The sequence below is a fragment of the Alosa pseudoharengus genome, unplaced genomic scaffold (genome assembly GCF_046254945.1).
Source record: "Alosa pseudoharengus isolate Yale_2024_CS ecotype anadromous, Long Island Sound unplaced genomic scaffold, YU_APseudo_1.1 YU_APseudo_1.1_scf_10, whole genome shotgun sequence".
Classification (NCBI taxonomy): Eukaryota; Metazoa; Chordata; class Actinopteri; order Clupeiformes; family Clupeidae; genus Alosa; species Alosa pseudoharengus.
Genome location: NW_027468565.1, coordinates 16,776,818 through 16,794,056, shown reverse-complemented (window position 1 = coordinate 16,794,056; position 17,239 = coordinate 16,776,818). Strand labels below are relative to the sequence as shown.

The window sequence follows — 17,239 nt, the reverse complement described above, 5'->3', positions numbered from 1 at the left end:
TTGGGCTAAGAGAAGAATGGGTCAATCTGCCACACTACCCTGCAAAAGAGGAGGCACGTATATCACCGAACTCTATGATTGGTTCAGGTAAGAGTCTGGATCAGTAAGTCTACATTATTTCGCATTAACATTTAATTAATTTGCATTTTTAGGATAGGTTGTGGAAGGGTAGAAAAAAGTTTATCTGGACTGGGCTTTGTTGATTTATTATAGACACATGAATCTACTGGTGATTCATGTATTTATTAGGCCTACAATTTAAATGGAATTTGTCCTAACGACTCCTGCAGTTATAATGCTATTTAAATGGAATTTGTCCTAATGGAACATAATTTTTTTCCCTTAATGTCAATATAGCCTGCTGTAATATAAATACAATACTGATATGGGTATCAAGCATTATAATCACAAAATTAAATATCATTGTCAGAAAGTTCATGAAGGAGTGTCCAAGTGGTCTGATCACTCTGCACGAGTTCAGGAGGCACTTTTGCGATGGCACCGTGGGGTCCGAGTCGGCCGAGTATGCCGAGCAGATCTTCCGCACACTTGACAACAATGGGGTAGGCAGCACCTGCTCCTGCCTGGCACAACATGTCTGCCCCGCTAACAGTGCAGACCCTCACAATACCTCAGATAATGCTGGGATAATCCTCTCCTCTGACAGATCTAACAAGCTACAACAACAAATTATGTAATTAACATCTTTTTCAATTAAATTCAAGTTTCAAATTCAAGTTTTTTTTGTTGTTGTAGTTTTTGGTTACTGCTGGCTTGTGTGTCTGGTAATATTATATTCCAGTTCCTTGAGTGGAATAGCCTTAGCTGAGGGTTTCCTGGTAATTCTCTGGTTCTGATGCTCAGTGACATATTCTTTGACCAAGTTCTTTTGTATTTTATTTATCCCAATTCTATGTTCATTGGATAATAATGAATTGGAGATCAGAGGAAATAGTTAATCATCTTTAGATTTTGAGCCGTAGGATGGATGGAACTGCCAAAGTTAACTCAAAAATGATTAAGCAGCTGTCATGCAATTCCCAAAATATAATTACATTTCTCTGCCCACAAGAATCCTACAATCAAGGTCTTCCAAAATTATCTTCAGAATTTTTTCATATTTCTGAAAACAGCAGAATTTTCTTTTTCACAGTTCTGGTTCAACCCTGTCAGGTATTTAACATTGTAACAAATCATCATCAAGGCAATGTGTATATTGGGAGGCTTAAATGCAAACTGATTTTCAATACTGTAATCATCCCACTGCCTGGGGCTGCTGTTGCTTTGCAGGATGGAGTTGTTGACTTCAGAGAATATGTGACGGCCATCAGTATGCTGACAGAAGGCTCATCAGTGGAGAAACTGCGTTGGTCTTTTAAGCTCTATGACAAAGACAAAGACGGAGCCATAACCCGAGGAGAGATGCTAGAGATCATGCAGGTAGCGCCCCCTTCCTCTCCATGAGGGCATTTCACAGAGTTCTTTTTAACTTGTAAAATGTGTTGTATTTGTCAGCTCATTTGCACACATGCCACATAGTTGTACATCATGTACACAGATATATTCTGTACTTGTTTGTGTAACGTTAGTCTTTGTATTTTCAAACTAGAAAAAAAACTTTTCAGCACTTGTAAGGCCATCATGTTCGAGTCATATTTTGTATGTAATATCTAGTTTGTCCACAAGGAGTCAGGAGATCATGTGTTTTCTAAAGTTCCTCACTCAATCTTCCCTATCTAATCTCAGGCTGTGTACAAGATGAGCGTGGCCGCCTCTATAACCAAAATCAACCCCCTTACAGCGGAGGAGTGCACCAACAGGATCTTTGTGCGACTGGACAAAGACAATAACGGTGAGTACTGCAGCAGTATAATCTGGGTAGCCTACAACATGAGTAGGCCTAAATCATACAGTTCAGTAAACCTTTTGGCAGCAGATCACACAGCTAAGCATGGGGTTACCACCATTATATGTTGGTCAATATGGGTTCTAAATCTAAAACCATCTGAATTTTTAATGTGGTCGTGTTTGGGTTCACTACCTTAATCTAGAGACCTGAGTTGGCATGCCGTAAAATAAACATGCATAGTTGTTGAAATCTAGCCTAGGCCTAGCCTTAAAATACATAAATAACTCAAAGCAGAAGAACCTAATTCATGCCTTGCATCATGACATCCTATAAAGCCACTATTCAGCCATTTCAACTGTGAGTCAAACTCCTTCGTTGACTAACTCCTCTGTCACTTCCTAAGCTATCATCAGTCTGGAGGAGTTCATTGAGGGAGCTTTGGGTGACGAGTGGATCAGAGAGATGCTTGAGTGCGACCCCAACACTGTGAAGGTCGAGCGGCCACCAAAGCGGTCTCTGCATGATGAACATGCAACTGGGGTGATGGACGTCCTGCACCTCCCATCTGCATCCCCTGAAAACAATCCGAATCCAAGACTGCTGTGATTATTACATCAATTATATCCTGATTCCAGGTCAGGAGACTGGACAGTGAAGGGACCCAACATTATTCACCACCTCAAGAAGAACTGAACCCAGATCATGCACTTAACCCTATATGGTGTTCATATTTTTGTTACTCAGCCAATGTTCCTGGGTCTGGTGGACCCACCACATTATTAGGCTTTTATGTAAAAATATTTATCAGGTGTTTACTTTAGCTCAATTACTAATGATTAATATCATGGTTCATATTTGCCATTTACCCCTGTGAGATCACATTTATGATCATATGAATGATTTTCGCCTTTTGTGAGAAAATAAGTAAATTCAATTAAGGTAAAAAAATATAAACAAGATTTCTGATCATTATTGATGCTTATGTCTTAAAACTTAATCAGAACAGGTGGAAGTGCTTGAAATGTAACGATTGTGTCACTTTGTGTGGGAATAGAAGGTGCAAAAAGACAACATTCCCGCACACAGACACTACACACACACACACACACACACACACACACACACACACACACACACAGCAGGCCCAGTGAGGAGGACACAGTTAAGGTACATAGCACCTACAATTATTACACTCGGTCCAGTAGACACCACACATGTAATAGTAGGCTATGTTAATGAGTCTGAGTTTGAAGAAATAATAAATAAAAATAACAACTTTTTTTCTTTGAAGCTATAACAGAAAAAAAAGTTATCTTACAATGTGGGAAAATATCGCTGTTATCACTGAAATTAAAGAAAAAGGTGTGTTGACCTTATTTCGTTTTATAAACCTACCTTGACTTTGTTGGTAGACCTATGGTCGACTACTGACCAGATAACAGAGCAACAATTCTACATAACTGTTTATTTTCCATTAGCCCACGGCGATTCTATCTTCAAAGCTGTTTTAATGATGAATGTCTGTTTGACAAGCAACCAACCGACCAGCTGTTCTGGCAACCGGTGATTTAAAACTTATTTTAACCTTTAATTCAGCCACGTCAGACCTATACTCCAGGATAAGTTAAAGAACCGGTTATGGGCAAGCATAACAATAGCCTAATATATTTCTTTTCCACGTATAGCCTACATACATTAGGTTACATTCAATTTGAAATGCCATGCAAGCTCCCTGTGTGATCCCACGACTGGTGCGTGCCCCCGTGGCGGGATGTGAGCGCGCCATGACGTACGGCTTCCCTTCCCATCCCTAGCTCTTTACCGTCATGGCGCAGGCGAGGGGGCACTACGGACGACGAGACAAGCAAACTGGACTAAGTTAAAAGAAGAAAAAGTGCGAATTTGTAGTCATCTCGAGGAGTAGCCTACTGTTGATCGAACATAGGTTGACGTTTATTTTCATCGATATTTGGTAAGTAAGCTTTTTGTTTTATGCCTATCGTGTAAAAATCCGAAAATCTTGACGAGTCAGTTCAGAGAAAACTTGGTTACTTGAATGTAAGGCAAAAGTTTGCAAATTCGTTTAAAAGTAGGTTGTGCTGTAGTTACACTATGATACACTTGATTTGCAGAGAAAAGACTGAAGAGAAGAAGTTGCTTGGGCTACATTGTACAGGAATTCCCTTCGTGATGGCGTTAATTGTCTCCAGTTATTAGCCTATAGGCTACAAAATGAAAACATGAATCAAGTGAAATCGAACGCCGGGAATTCACACAGCTGCGGAGAGAACACTTTGTTACTCTGGGTTTCTCCGCTCCAACATGTCTTTGCTTTTAAAGACATTCTGCCCAAGTCAGACGTAAGCTTCGTGAAACGTAGCCTAAAGATATGGATTTAACAAACGGGCTTGGCAAAAGCTCTATTAACATTTAGCTTATGTTGCGAAATCGCGTTAGACTCATATTATGGATTTAGGCTACAGTAGCCATTTCAGATAATCTCAGCACTGTTAAACTACTTTCTCTGTGTGAAGTTCACTTCACTGTCGTGATTCACACATTCCACGTAGCATGTTCCGAGAGACACCTCCGAGCCTGCAGTAATAGTCAAAACCTACTGCTGCCGTTGGCACTGAGCAGTTTGCGAAACTCCGATATCACCAAACGTCCTCTTGCATAAAATTCAGATCTTTACAAAATCGGAAACACACACTGGTGGTATAGCATTACAGATTTTAAGCTGTCCGCTTCCTGCAGACCACCACCAGCTGAACAAGCATGACGACAAAGCATACACTTTCATGCTATTCTGTACAAGTAGGACCTTGGAATCATGCGAAGTGTTTGGGTGGTTTCAGTCATTACATAAAACTATGAAAGATTGGAAAAACATCCAGCCATGTGTAGGAGCTCTTTTTTCAGATCAGCATCTGTTATTGTCTGTCAACGTCTGCTGTTGGCAGTGTAGAGAGAGAAGGTGGGATTTGCTGATGTTTATATTGTCTGTGCTCATCACAACTTTGAGAGAGGTTTCGGTTATGATCCATGACCTTAGAGGACTTATAAGGACTTACATGTACTCGTAGAAGCTGCGGCTCTTAGTTCACAACCAAAGCCCTTTACTGAATCATCTGCCTTGTCAGTCACACATCTGGACAGTTTAGTTTTTTTCAATTCCTGTCTAAAGAATTTGCTAAATGTTTTAAGACACACATTTGGCACATGGCTGCTTAACTGCATTTGTATGCTTTAATTCTGTGTCCTCTTGCAAAACCTTGGGTCATTACACTCAGGGATATATTGAAAAAAGAGTTTTCATGAGTAGCTAGATTTTATTTACTCTATTATGCATGAGCTGTTTCTAACCCAGTCACCACCTTAAAGTAAACGTAGACAGTTAAACTAGCCGGCTGGGTCAGCCATAATTTACAAATACGTATGTTTACTTAAACCCTCAGGCACTTTTATTTTTACTATTTGGGCTATATTTAAGCAGCTGGAAGCCCCCTGCCCCTCAGGTGCAAGCCATGTCTCACTCAGGCATTTGTGATGAGTGTAAAATGAGTGATATGTATAACACTCTATCTCTGCCTCACTGCCCTCTTGGGCTCTCTCATCTGTGTTTATTTCCGATGCATGCCTGATGGGCGTCCACTAGGATGCCTGGAATGTGTGCCGATGTTGGCCAGGCTGTCGACAACATGTGAAGGCTATAGCTCCTCTGGGGTGCCCCACAAACCTGCACGTTGGTCTGCTATGATGGTTTTTGTCTGAGTATCCTGGAGTTCTGAAACGTGCTGACCGCCTTTAACCTGAGCCCAGTAATGCAGCATCTGTGACACGGGTTTCTTGGGGTCATGAAGAAAAGAGCTTTGCGTCAGTGAAAGGCACACTGTTATGGAGGCTAAGTAACTGGAAATCCAGAAATAGTCCTTTCTTTCACTGTCTCAAGTGCGGCACAAATCCCACTGCCTGATGACACTGAGCGGTCTAGCCTGGGGACAACGCTGTGATCCAGGCTTTTGTGCACTCATGGGAAGGCAACAACAGCATTTGCCTCGGATAGCTTCAGTTTCCCCCCATCTAAATCCCGCACAGACCGTTTTACTGTCCTTCACATATAATACTGCTTAGCATCTCTCTTTCACAGAATAGTTTATATTTATAGCTGCTTCACTAAGCATGACACAATGAGTTTGAGCTTCTGTACTGCACCCAACACGTTGTGTGAAAACAAGATTTGCTCTAAATCCACCCTTTACAGACGCTTCGCTCTCTTCCGCTGCACATCTCAGCTCCACTCAGGCGAGGCTTGTCGACTTAACTTGCCTGCCACAAACACTCTACTCCTCCCACCATTACAGAGATGAGTGACCTGAAGGCTGACATTTCTCTCCAGATTGTGCCAGGGTAGGGGCTTTCTATCAGAAATCCAGGGTTCAGAGCAGAGGCAGAGCAGAGGCTTATTTCTCTTTGCTCAAGCAGATGTTAAGCCTTGTTTTTTACTCCAGTGGTAAAAGATTTTAAGCCAATCAGTTAGCATTTTCTTGGACTTAAAGGAAGCTGAGGCAGGTGGGTTTTTAAATATAATATTGTATATAATTCAAATTATCAATAAGAGACTTTTCTATTATTTTCTATTAAAAAATACATTATGAAATAGTCTACACAATGTGCCGTATTGGACATTCAAGGCTCACCCATGTTTATTATGTATTATTAAAGGCCGAAGAACCCCCATCATGTCAATCTTGTTGGATGTCCTTATCAATGAAGCATATTTTACTTAGTTGTTCTGCTCTGAGTACCATACCAACTGAAATTCCCTTAGTGACTTGTATTGAATCAGTAGTAGACAACAAATACATGCTGATGTGTAATACTGGGCACATAAGACTCTGGTCTCTGCCCCAGGACTCAGTCAGCACTTGAAGGGCCCATCCACAAACACAAGCTTCAGGGTGGAATCCTTTGGAAATTCAACCCTTTGCTGTGAAGACAAATAAGGAGCCTTTTGAAAACATCTATTTTGAAGAACATCTATTTTGATTGTCAGACACGTCATGGTAATCAGTCAGCTTGTTCTATTTATATGAGGAAGACGTAATCCATCAGTAACATCAGCAGCCAAAGGCGTCTCTGGGTTTCTTTGATATAAAGTGACACTAAATGCAACCTTAAGCAGGGTAGGTTCACCCTAACTGGGGAAATTCTGTTCCCCAAACCATTCTTCCCACTCACGGATGTGATTCAGCTGTGTAGGCCCAAGGCCAGAGGTCGAGTGCAGCAGATGATCATATTCTTTACCAACCCCAGGATCACAGGCTGCATGAAGAATTTTCCCTTGGGGATCAATAAAGTATCTATCCATCTATCCATCTATCATCTATCTATCCATCCATCCATCCACCTACCAACCAAACTTTGATTTTGTGGTAGAAATATATTTAAATTTTATTTTGATTAATAATTTTCAATTACAAAAGATATTTCCATCTAGAGTGCTCTGTGTAATGCATTGCCAATAAAACTCTGTAGCCAAGATTAGGCAGAGAGGCTATTTGTACACTCACCTGTTTTTATATTACATGTTAGTTTGTACTGTACACCCACTCTATTTGCTCTTTTTCCCTCACTGGTCAAGTGTAAAATTAAAAATAGCAGCCTTTCCAAGTGTTCACTAGTTTTTTTCTTGAAACAGTGATGAATGAATGCAAAACGCAAGGGGGTAGAATTCAAAACATTCCATGTGGATGGTCCCTAAGATAAATGTGGCTCACTCTCCTCATTCACAGGTCATCTCTCTCTGATGGCACTACAAGGAGAAGATCATGTTTCGCAAGTTCTTCCTTGCCTAGTTGGCATTATCAACATTAATAAAAAATCCTTGCCCATCCCCAGAGAGGTTCTTAGGCCACACTGATTTCTCAGTAGACTGAAGTTCAGTTAGATCTTATCGCTGTCATGTCCATGTTATTTAAAATGTCATCTGTATGGTAATGTTTGTTGACGTGCATTTCTGGAATGCCTTGAGTTTTTTCTCCCATTGTGAAAGGCTGGGATTCTTGAATGCAGATGCTACAATAGTAAGCCTGTGTTGGGCCATGTGATTTCAGTCCGAAAAGAGCGAAATTTGAGCCTCACAAAGGCCTCATGTGTTATCAGCTCCACGGCTCGGAGCCATTGTGTGTCGGAGTTCCAGGAGGAAATTCCAGCCTTGCAGGGTTCTGCTATGCAAGGCAACCTGCCCTCTTAAACCAGAGCTCTCCATATATTTGAAATGCTGAGATGACATGCATTCCAAAACAAAAGTGGCAGAAGCCTTCATTTTCTGCAATTATGCCCCTGTTTTATATGAGGCAGTGTTGATTTGCCATTGAAATGTTGTTGGAGTTTCAAGAGACATGAGCAAGACAGTTTATCTATTGTTCTTCCTGCCTCAGGCAGCTGCTCAAGGCTGAGATGGTGTGTCGGCCTTAGATCTCTGGTGTTTGAGCAATGGTATCCTGTTTAATATTATTTGACATTCAGTGATTACTTTTTTGTGTTGACTCAGTGGCCAGGGCCAAGACTAGCCTTTCAAAATGGACTTCTGTTTAGTTTCTTTTTTTTGTCAGTAACAACTCAGACTCAACACAAGCTCTCAAAGCTACTGCCTGCACGTGGTTTACTACCAAGGGGATATTTTTTCTCTCCAAGCAGCTCTTATCAACTCTCTTCTGCTGCTTACCTCGAATAGCCCAGTCTGCCAGTGCCTTGAGAAGAGAAGCCCCAATAAGCGATTTGTTCCGACCTTGGGGATTTTCATGGCCTCGCAGGCATGTTATGCACTGCTGCAGCTGCCTGTTGGGTGAGGTGGCGAGACAAACATGTCCTCTGAGCAAGTTTCCTTTCTTTTCATCCCCATTGAACAGGAACTCTCCCTCCTATGCCCTCCCGAGCTATAACCCAGATTAGCTGGATGAGTTGAGAGCAAAGAGGCATCTAAGGGGAGTTCTTACCTGAGTCATCATGGCCAAGTGGAATTTGGGTTTTGCTGAAACATGCTGAAATGCCTACATTTCTTCAGGGTAACAAAATGTTGGCACTCTCTTTGATATGGCTCAATACTCCATTTCCAAGTCTTCTGGAGAGTCCAAGTAGTTACCTCAAGTTCTACAGTAGAATTGCCTCACAGAAGTGGTAAATGTTTAGCCAAGTTTCAAAAAAAGCCTTGACATTTTGAAAAGATTTCTGCCCTAGTCACTCCCCCAAACCTGCATTTGTACAAAATGAAGGCTTAGTGCCTTTATGCCACCATCCGTAGAAGAGTACCACCCTAATTAGCAAAAAGTAGGCCTACAGTATAAAACATATGCATTTAGACTCATGTTTATAGGGTTCTGCAATCCACACCCTCCAGATGGTTGTGTGGAAAGAGTTTAGTGTCACTCTTTATTTGCAGATGAATATGTGTGATGTCTGTCTTTCGGAAGACCTCCAGAATTTGTAGGAGGGGGTCTTTCAAACCAGCCCTAAAAAGAAGAAAAGAGACACTGTCAGCACTGTTGTGGGGAGTCCTCAGGAAGTCAGGCAGCTGGTTAAATAGCAGACTCCACCAACGAAATGACTCAACACTTTCTCCAACCACTGTGACTGTTGGAAATCCCTGTTGAGTGGAAACACTAGGATTACTTGTTGTGGCACTCTGGTGGGTATGCTTTCGTGTTACATTGCCCTGGTCGACAGAGGTGAATATGTCCTCTGTGTAAAGTGTGGAGATGTTTGGTCAGGTCCTTGAGAGCACCACACCCCACCTTCTCAAAAGGTCTGTTGTGAATGAGGTGGCCTTTACTTGTGCAAGTATATAGTGATCAAATCTGACGGGAGAGTACACAATGGGCATTCCTATACCCAGGTCTCATATAGTTGCTAGATATTTCTAGGCCTTCACACCATTTAATATGGAAACTGAGGACTGGAGATTATTACAACTTAAAATATGAACTGTGGAGAATGTGACTTTGAGCTTGGTGTGGCTGTGACTGTCGAGCAGAGGTTAGACTGAGAGGCCACTGTGTTTCTAGGCGGTTGTCCAAAGGAGGCCCACTATGTGTCCTCACTGTTGGCCAAACAAAGTGCCCAGTGTCCCTCGGCAGCAGCTCGAAATGCAGCACCAGGGATTGAGGTGACTGGTAGCCACTCTGCTTTGGAAAGGGTGTCTGTTGGTGTGAGGCCATCTGGGTAACCCAGGGAAAGGCGGAACAGCCAACAATTCAACCTGAGACAAGTGGAGCTCCTAGGACGTTTTTACAGCTCTCTTAACGACCACGCTGCAAAACCCCCGAGATTCCCCACATTCCAGACGTACCTCAACAGACTGCAGACACCTCCTAGACAACCTGAAATCCATTAGATTAGGGTTGTGATCTTATTTACTTTACTTGCAATCGTCTAAAGTTAGTAATTATATTTCAAGTTGATGCTTGACTGAAGACACTAGCCACATTTACATGGACAGTTTTTTTTGTCATTCTGATTAAACTATTCCAATTGAAAAATGTGTGCCATCTGTTTTTCATGGGGTATGTTCTATTCCGATCAGGTGCCCTCAAGCAGTTTAGAATCTTTAATCGGAATAGCCTACTTTTCCTTGAGAAGATACAGCAGTCAATCCGAATGACCATATACATGGCTGTTCATTTGGAATAGGAGCAGACTACCACTTCTTTCATTCCGATTAAAATTCTGATCTGATCAGGAATTTTCATTCCGATTAAGGTGTTCATATGACAATTTTTATTTCGATTGAGCTATTATTCCATTTCTATTCGGAATAGAAGTGTCCATGTAAACGTGGCTAATGTGACATTAATGTAACATTGTAACATGTAGTCAAATGCACACCATTCTGCCTTTAAAATGAACATTCCCTTGTGGAAGTACTAATATATCTACATCATACATTGCAGTGTATCATTTGGGAGCTAGAGCTCTCTGTGTGGGCATAGCCCAGGTCTAATTGGTGTCCCACTCATTGGCTAGCATTAAGTAAAGCTCTCCTCAGTGAGTTTCTGGGACTAAATGACAGGCCCCGTCGTGGGAGCCGCTCATTAGGGATCGTGTGAGCGCAGCGCAGCGCCGCTGACAGCCACCTCCGCTCTCCCACTCAGCCCAGCTCCACCCTCTCCAGGCTTTATGACAGAGTCAACACGCAAAGAACCGCCATTACGCTGAAATGAAAAGGGTCCGCTTCTCAGCCCCCATTGTTTTTGGACCTCTGATCTACCAAGGTCCCATTTGCTGTCTGACACGTGTACTGCTGATTGTCAGTGTTTCCGTTGGTGTGTGGTTGGGGGTGAGGGCCAGCTCCCTTCATGCAAGGTGGGCCCTAAAGCACTGTAGTTGCTAGCTCAAGTTTTGTGGTCAGTGGAAGTGTACTCTGTTTGGCTTTACTTGCCATCTTGCCCCAGAACCCTTTAATATGAGTCCCGCCTCCCCATGGTTCTCAAGCTAGATGTATTATAATTCGTGGTGCCTTTGTTATTCTATCCTATTGTTAATGTGGCTTGAAAAGATCTGTTTGCTATATGATATTCTTTGTGTAATACATTGTCATTGTTCAGTTTAGGGTGTGTTGTGTTTTGCTTGGGATTGTGACTTTTTATATTGGTCTGTGGGATATGACATGAGCATTTATTCTATGTCGTGAGTGACCTCATGTGTTGTGTGCTGTGTTTCTTTCTCAGGGTTGTGGCTGAGCTGCCAGAATGATGTCGGACGCCAGTGAGATGTTGGCGGCGGCGCTGGAGCAGATGGATGGCATCATCGCGGGTAAGGGGCTGTCGCTGTCGCCGTCGCCGTGCCTAACCAGAACACCTGCACAGCTGCCCAGGCTCAACCTGTCCAACCAGACTTGCTAATGTGCTTCAGGACTTTCTGTTCTGACCAATACACAGAGTAACAAGCCACAAGATTGAGATTAGTGGGTTATATCATATATCAGAGCTGTCTGCACGTTTTAAAGGAGAATTCCGGTGTGATATTGACCTAAAGTGTATTGAAACATGATACTGAGTGTGAACGTATGTCTCATAGCCCATCTCGGCTTGTCCCCTGCACTCCAAATTCTGGCGCTAGTTAGCCGATGCTACCAACAGCTTTTTCAATGGTGGTGCTTCGGCATGGGGCTAGCCATGCAAATAAATCACTGTTTTACACCATTTAAGAGGCTCAATGTATCTCCACACTTCATTGGTAGACTTCCGAGGGCCCTGACATTTAAAACGAGACATTGAGAACTTTGAAAAAGCACTGGTAGTTTACTTACAAGACGATTTATACAGACAGTATCTTCACGAAGTTTAGCGTTTGCAGCCATCTTGAATTTAGTCACGATAAGTCGAGCGACGAGTAAGAATAAACAGGTATGATAAGGGATCAGATTCCAAAAATAATTCAGTGGAAATGCATGGATTCCAGTTGCTGCTACTGGAAGAAACTGGAATTATTTATATGGTGTAAAACAGTGATTTATTTGCATGGCTAGCCCGATGCCGAAGCACCACCATTGAAAAAGCTGTTGGTAGCATCGGCTCACTAGCGCCAGATTTTGGAGTGCAGGGGACAAGCCGAAATGGGCTATGAGACATACGTTTACACTTGGTATCATGTTTCAATACACTTTAGGTCAATATCACACTGGAATTCTCCTTTAAATTACAAAAGTGGGAAAGCAGAAAGTCCATGTTGCAGCTGAGAGGTTTGTGTGTTTACTATAGTGAGCATAATGTGTGTGTTAATTTCTGGTATTTCTTGCCATTTACTGTTTTTTGAAGAAGCTGTGTTACATCATCACTGCCATCCACTGCATGAGAGTATGTCAGGTCATGTTTCTGTTTCACTTGTTTCTTAAGTCATTTGAGTTGAAGCTGGCAGCTCTTTAACTCAAGCTCAGAGGAATAGGCAAATGTAGTAGTAGTTTGTTTTCCCTGTCGGTTAATTATAGCTGACATTTCCAAGTGGAAATGGCCTGTCGGATCACATGATGGCCCCAGGTTCCTGTAAGACCGTGGCTTTTCTTCTGTCCTGCCTCCCATCCCTGTGGTCTGCTCGGCCACCGTCTCCTCTATCTTTGCTTGTCTCCACGTGGAATTAGAATAGCTTTCCTCTCACGTCATGACCATACAATGATGTGCTCTATTTTATGGCTCCGTGATGAGTCCCTCTCTGTGCCCTAAAGTCTCCAAAAAGGGGAATAAAAGCTGGTTTTCAAGGGATGAACCAAGGTTTAAGACGTCTTCCTCTTTCTGATCAGGCAGAAATGCTTTAGTGCCATTCTTTATCCATGAAAGAATAAGACCAACTTGGATAATACCGAGGCCTTAAGTGAGACAAGTTGTTGTGGTTAAAGGATTAGAACTGCTATTGCCCCTTTTTGGGGCCCTGTCCACTGACGTGATGTCCTGCAGCGGAGCAGTTACTGCGCGCCCCGGGTGTCCGCAGCCTTTATGTTGGCCTCGAGCGAGCCTTCTCATTTAGTGAGCGTCCGTCCGCTGCTAATCTGTTCCTGGCCGAGCACACTGCGTCCTGCTCAGCAGCTCATCGTCCTCACACACGGTCCGCCCCCACTGGCGCAGCAGCAGCGCTAAAGGCCTGGTGGGCGCTCTGAGATTACATCAGAGTTTTCCTTGGCTGAGAAGCCACATGGCTGTGGATGACTGTTTAGAAGTGAACAGATACAAAAGTGTGTGTCTGTGAGACCACAGTTGTAAAATAAAGTGAGGAATACTTGCCAGGAGCAAAGCTTTGGCTCCAAATTTGACATCTTGTGGACCTAATGCTTCCAAAGACCTTTTTCTTTTCTGTCAAGGGATGAAGCAGTTGAATGTTTTGTTTCAGTCATTCTACTGATGTCTAAATCTTTGATTGGTTGACAAGGAAAGATACGTTAGATAAGATTTATGTTTCATTGTACTTTGTCCAGAATTGTTTTTATTAACCTTATGACCTTTGTCCCCACTCAGGCTCCAAGGCTCTGGACTACTCCAACGGCATGTTTGACTGCCAGTCGCCGACGTCACCGTTCATGGGCGGGCTGCGGGCACTGCACCTGCTGGAGGACCTGCGCGGCGTGCTGGAGATGATGGACGGCGATGAGAGGGAGGGCCTCCGCTGCCAGATCCCTGACTCCACCGCTGACAGCCTGGTGGAGTGGCTGCACGGGCCCTTGGTGTGTGGACATTCATGTGTTCTTATAATCAATCTCACACACCCTCTCTCTTTGGTGGACGTACATGGATATGCATTGTATATGCGTGAGCATGTGTGCCTGATTGCCTGTTTCTGTGTGTGTATGTGCTAACTTATGCACACACATGCATCCATATGCAGGCTATGCCTGGTATATCTTTACATGTATAACTGTACACACATGCACTTCATCACCATTTGGGGTATTCCCTTATTTCATCACCCAAGTCTGTGTGTGTTGTGTTGCTATGCTGAAACCAAACAAGAGAAATAGTTATTTATATGTGGTCACATAGGATAAGCTACCGGTATGACGGTGAAGTTATGTTGAAAGTGTCACAGGATCTTATTTTTATACATGCCAATGCTAATTTAAAGGGAAGGTGTGACGTCTGCAATTTGAAGCGGTAGCAACACAAGATATGATACAGCAAGATATTTTTGATTTATTATGGCAGTGAAATACCAATCTGCTTGGTGACACATTTAAAGATAAGCATTTAGTTATGAGAGCTCAGGTGGATACCAAATCTGGCGATGCTCAGATACCTCAAAGACTGTTGATGATTAATCATAGTTATTATTCCAAAATAAATATTCTAAGCAATGCCTGCAAAATGGACTTACATTGGGCTCAACAGTTGGGAGTAGCTGTTTTTTTTGTTGTTGCTCTGTGGCCGTATTAACTAAGCCTTTTATCTTACCACTAGGAGTACTCCTAAATCACACTAAAAGATTTTAGCTAGGAGTTTTCTCTTAAAAGTTATTCACAAAGCCTTTCAGACCTCCTCTTAGTAAGGAAAAATGAAAACTCCTAAACTAAGAGTGAGTCTTCGTTGCTATGGATGACGTCATTACTCATGCACGAGCTTGACTGAAGTGGCCACCTTGATTGGCTGATGATTATAACGCGGGAATGATTCCAAACACCTCCCTTACGATGATGAGTGACAGGTGACAGGTCTTAGAATGCGTGCGCTACACAAGTAGTGCGAAGGACGGAAGATGATGAATAACTGAATAAAAAGGCCTAGCCTAAATGAATAAAGAGTAAGGCAAAACAAATAGCCTAGTAGCCTAATGAAACATACGGATTGATGCAGTATCTTTGCAACATTATTAAATTAATCTGTCACCATATGCCTATGCCTACGTTTGCAAAGAGGAGAACATTTTAATTTGATTCACAATAAGACATTACTTTTAATTCACATGTTGACAATGAGTAGTTTTGGTTGTTGGTGGTGTTATTGCATCCCTTAGTTATGCCTACAATGCAAAATTGTTCCCTCGCAAAGCTCCTGTAGGCGCATAGGATTTCAAAACATCGCAACGCGAAATGCCACAAAAAGCGGTTTGTGAATAGGTCTTAGTGAGTTAGGAGTCCTCTCGACTTCTTTTAAGCTGTCCCAGACTTACGTGCTACTTTTAGGTCGAAAAAATGCTTCGTGACTTACTTTTAGTGAAAAAAAATAGGAGTCCTAAAGTTAGGAGTGACACGCCCATTATTTTTAGGAGTTGCTCCTACATTCACTAGTTAGGAACTACTTTTAGCCTTACAATTCTTTGTGAATACAGCCCCTGATTATTCCAGTAGAGTGCAGGAGTCCAAGCTGAGTAGAGAGTAGAGTAACTTGACTCGCCATCCCTCAACTGCCTCTAATCTTGGCAGCAACCTTAAGCCACGTGACTGAGTTGTTGCCTGTTTGATAGTAAGCTTTGTTGGCTGTTTGATGGTAAACACTGCTGTCTGAAAGCCCAGACACAATTATGCTGTTTTGCTGGATTTGAAGTAGACTCTTCAGTTTGAATGTTGCTGGTTGTCTAGGTTGTTCTGAGAAAAGATTTTGACTGGTCCCATACTGCCTGCACAATAGATGTTTGGGGGTTGTGGGGCTAGCGGGGGAGGGGGGGGGGGGGTTACGTGCATTCCTTGCGCAAACAGTCTGTAGTTGCTGGCAGACAGCCAGAGAGATGCCAAAGCAGGCGTGTAATACCATAACTCAGTGTTTGCACTGAGATCTCCTCTGGCGGCCCATTCTCCATTTAAGGTGCTGTTGGCAGAACAAAAGGCTGCAAGCGAACACGGCTCAGATTTCAGCCTCTCTGAAGCTTTTGAGTGGCCTGCTTTTGACCTCAAACGTTCACCTGTGGCTTTGATGTTCAGACATGTCAAATGTTGTTGCAATTAGCTGCTCAACCACACCACTTAATGTATGTGTCTGATTTATTTCTCTTCCCTACTGCAGTCAAATGGCCACATCCCTATGAGCACCGACCTTTATCAGGACAGACTCGCTCGGTTTGAAAGTGATAAGGAGTCCCTAGTGCTTCAGGTATTTCCTACATTAACACCATTTCAAAAATCAATGGCCATGGCATTGCTCTATCAGATGTCAGGCCACAGTGCTGTCAGTCACATGCTCTGATAGAACACTCTTTGGTGTAATGTGATTGTATGGACAGGTGAGTGTGCTGACAGACCAGGTGGAAGCACAAGGGGAAAAGATTAGGGACCTCGACCTGTGCCTTGATGAACACCGGGAAAAGCTAAACACCACAGAGGAGATGCTTCAACAGGTAACCCAACACTGATCATGTTTTAAAAAAAATGATTCCTTTGATATTTATTGCAGGATATTAAACCCCTAAATCAGTGATATAGAAGCATTATTACCACGCTTTGCTGACAATAGTGATATGCATACTCATACTGTACTATGATGTTTTTATGTTGCTTCCTTACGAATGCATGTGCACCAATTTACCCTGCAAAATCCATTCTCTTCAACTGGGAAAGCGCTACCACTAATTTTTAGTGGCCAAAAAATAGTATATAGTGTAAACTGTTCTGTCTTATTTTGGGAAAACTTTGCTCCCTGGCCAATGTTCCCTGGTCTCATGCTGCTGTCACTTGGGTCCCTCAGGAGCTGCTGTGCCGCTCGGCTCTGGAGACGCAGAAGCTGGACCTGATGACCGAGATCTCCACCCTGAAACTCAAGCTGGGTGCCATGGAGAAGGACCGGCTGGACTTCGACGAACAGTTCCGAGACGGCGAGGTATGAGGAACGAGCCTTCGCTGTCGTGCGTAAACACATGTCCTCGCAATGATGGGAATCCTCTGCCTGAGGAACTGTGGTGCAAGTCTTGGTCTGCACA

General features: G+C 42.9%; 2 protein-coding genes across 6 annotated transcripts in view; both read left to right on the top strand.

The window, feature by feature from the left end:
- Positions 1-16: 16 nt before the first annotated feature.
- On the top strand, positions 17-2,709 carry LOC143139949 (guanylyl cyclase inhibitory protein). The gene is made up of 5 exons (XM_076300814.1): positions 17-87; positions 431-563; positions 1,291-1,440; positions 1,747-1,852; positions 2,253-2,709. Exons 1-5 carry the CDS (start codon positions 17-19, stop codon positions 2,453-2,455), a joined length of 663 nt encoding a protein of 220 aa, XP_076156929.1. The 3' UTR covers positions 2,456-2,709.
- A 956-nt stretch (positions 2,710-3,665) lies between these two features.
- Positions 3,666-17,239, top strand: part of ppfibp1b (PPFIA binding protein 1b) — a 30,906-nt gene continuing 17,332 nt past the window's right edge. For all 5 annotated transcript variants that reach the window (XM_076265827.1, XM_076265818.1, XM_076265801.1 and 2 more), the window contains exons 1-6: positions 3,666-3,821; positions 11,578-11,662; positions 13,855-14,060; positions 16,330-16,416; positions 16,547-16,660; positions 17,008-17,139. In XM_076265827.1, the coding sequence (XP_076121942.1) occupies positions 11,599-11,662; positions 13,855-14,060; positions 16,330-16,416; positions 16,547-16,660; positions 17,008-17,139 (603 nt within the window). In that variant the 5' untranslated portion in view covers positions 3,666-3,821; positions 11,578-11,598. The remainder of the gene's footprint in view (positions 3,822-11,577; positions 11,663-13,854; positions 14,061-16,329; positions 16,417-16,546; positions 16,661-17,007; positions 17,140-17,239) is intronic.

Excerpts from the sequence above, each read along its gene's own strand:
- LOC143139949 (XM_076300814.1), top strand. The coding sequence starts at position 17 with ATGGGTCAATCTGCCACACTACCCTGCAAAAGAGGAGGCACGTATATC. Across the intron at positions 1,441-1,746 it reads AGATGCTAGAGATCATGCAG|GCTGTGTACAAGATGAGCGT; the intron begins GTAGCGCCCCCT and ends ATCTAATCTCAG. Across the intron at positions 1,853-2,252 it reads ACTGGACAAAGACAATAACG|CTATCATCAGTCTGGAGGAG; the intron begins GTGAGTACTGCA and ends TCACTTCCTAAG.